This window comes from Apium graveolens, chromosome 4, assembly GCF_009905375.1.
Source record: "Apium graveolens cultivar Ventura chromosome 4, ASM990537v1, whole genome shotgun sequence".
NCBI lineage: Eukaryota > Viridiplantae > Streptophyta > Magnoliopsida > Apiales > Apiaceae > Apium > Apium graveolens.
This window is the reverse complement of record NC_133650.1, coordinates 281,602,374-281,603,685: the sequence shown is the minus strand read 5'-3', so window position 1 is coordinate 281,603,685 and position 1,312 is coordinate 281,602,374. Positions and strand designations below refer to the sequence as shown.

Below are 1,312 nucleotides of genomic sequence, written 5' to 3'. Positions count from 1 at the left end.
AATCTTTCCATTAAAAATATTATAACCAAAAGACTTAATTTTTGTAAACTTAATCATTTCTAAAAGATCATATTCCAAACAACAATAAATTATTCTGAAATTTCAATTCAAAGAACCAAATCTTGCTAAATTTTATACAAGATTTAATAAACTTATTCACGTTTATAATCTAACCTTTACATAGACACATAAAAATAACAATAATTCATTTCTACAAAAGCATCCTAAGGTGAGAACACAACATTATTTTCAAAAAATCATATTAAGTGCACGAAGTAACTAACATACAACAATTTAACAAAGAGATTGCCTAATCTTTTAACCACCTATCTCAATCATAATTATATATCTAATCAAACAAAATAAAATTATACCCTTAAACATGTAGGATAACACATAACCAGTTTCGACAAAAATTCAATAGATTTTAATATCAACAATTCATCACATATAACAATTATATTGATCACGCATTTCAATAAAAACATATAATATTAAATTTTATTAATCTATTTAATTTTAATTTATTGGAAAAGAAACATATAAAACCTTAAATATCAATTTCATTGATCACAAATTTCAATAACAAAACATAAATCACTTCAACGATTCAAGCAGAATTTAGCCAAAATAAATACATAAAATTTTCCCAATCTCTAAGAATTCCAAAACTTGATAACCGCCTTGGTCCCTTCCAAAATAGCATTCTTAGCCAATTCCCCAGGCAACACTAGCTTCACCGCGGTCTGAATCTCCCTCGACGTAAGTGTAGGCTTCTTATTATACTTCGCCAACTTCGATGCCTCTCCCGCTAATTTCTCGAAAATGTCATTAATAAAACTGTCCATTATCCCCATCGCCTTGCTCGATATTCCGACATCAGGATGCATTTGCTTCAACACCTTAAAGATATATATCTTATAAGTCTCCAAGATCTTCCTACTTCTATTGTTCTTATTTTTTTCCATCGTCGCTAAACTGGCCTCTTTCGGAAGTTTCTTGCCAACATTTGCCTGCTTCGGTGATTTCTCGACCAGCCTTTTGTCTGCCTTTGGAGCCATTTTTGGGATGTGTGTTTTTAATAAGATGGGAGATTTGAGTGGGATTTTGTTTAGGTGTGGGATGGTTATTTATAGTTGCGTGGATTATGTATGATTGGTGGGATTAAAAATACGGGGATTAATGAGGTGGTGTGTTCTGGAGCGTTGGATGGGTGTAGAGATGGATGGGTCTATTTGAATTTGTTGTTACACGTGCTCGGAGCTAAATGGTGGATAGAGTGTAAGTGGATCGTTGACGTGGGATTTAAGAA

The 1,312-nt window shown here is 32.2% G+C and overlaps 1 protein-coding gene across 1 annotated transcript; it reads right to left on the bottom strand.

Moving 5' to 3' along the window:
* Positions 1-631: 631 nt before the first annotated feature.
* On the bottom strand, positions 632-1,110 carry LOC141717182 (histone H2B.10-like). Its single transcript, XM_074519287.1, has one exon. The coding sequence runs from the start codon at positions 1,059-1,061 to the stop codon at positions 657-659; it is 405 nt and encodes a 134-aa protein (XP_074375388.1). The 5' UTR covers positions 1,062-1,110; the 3' UTR covers positions 632-656.
* Between the last annotated feature and the right edge of the window lie 202 nt (positions 1,111-1,312).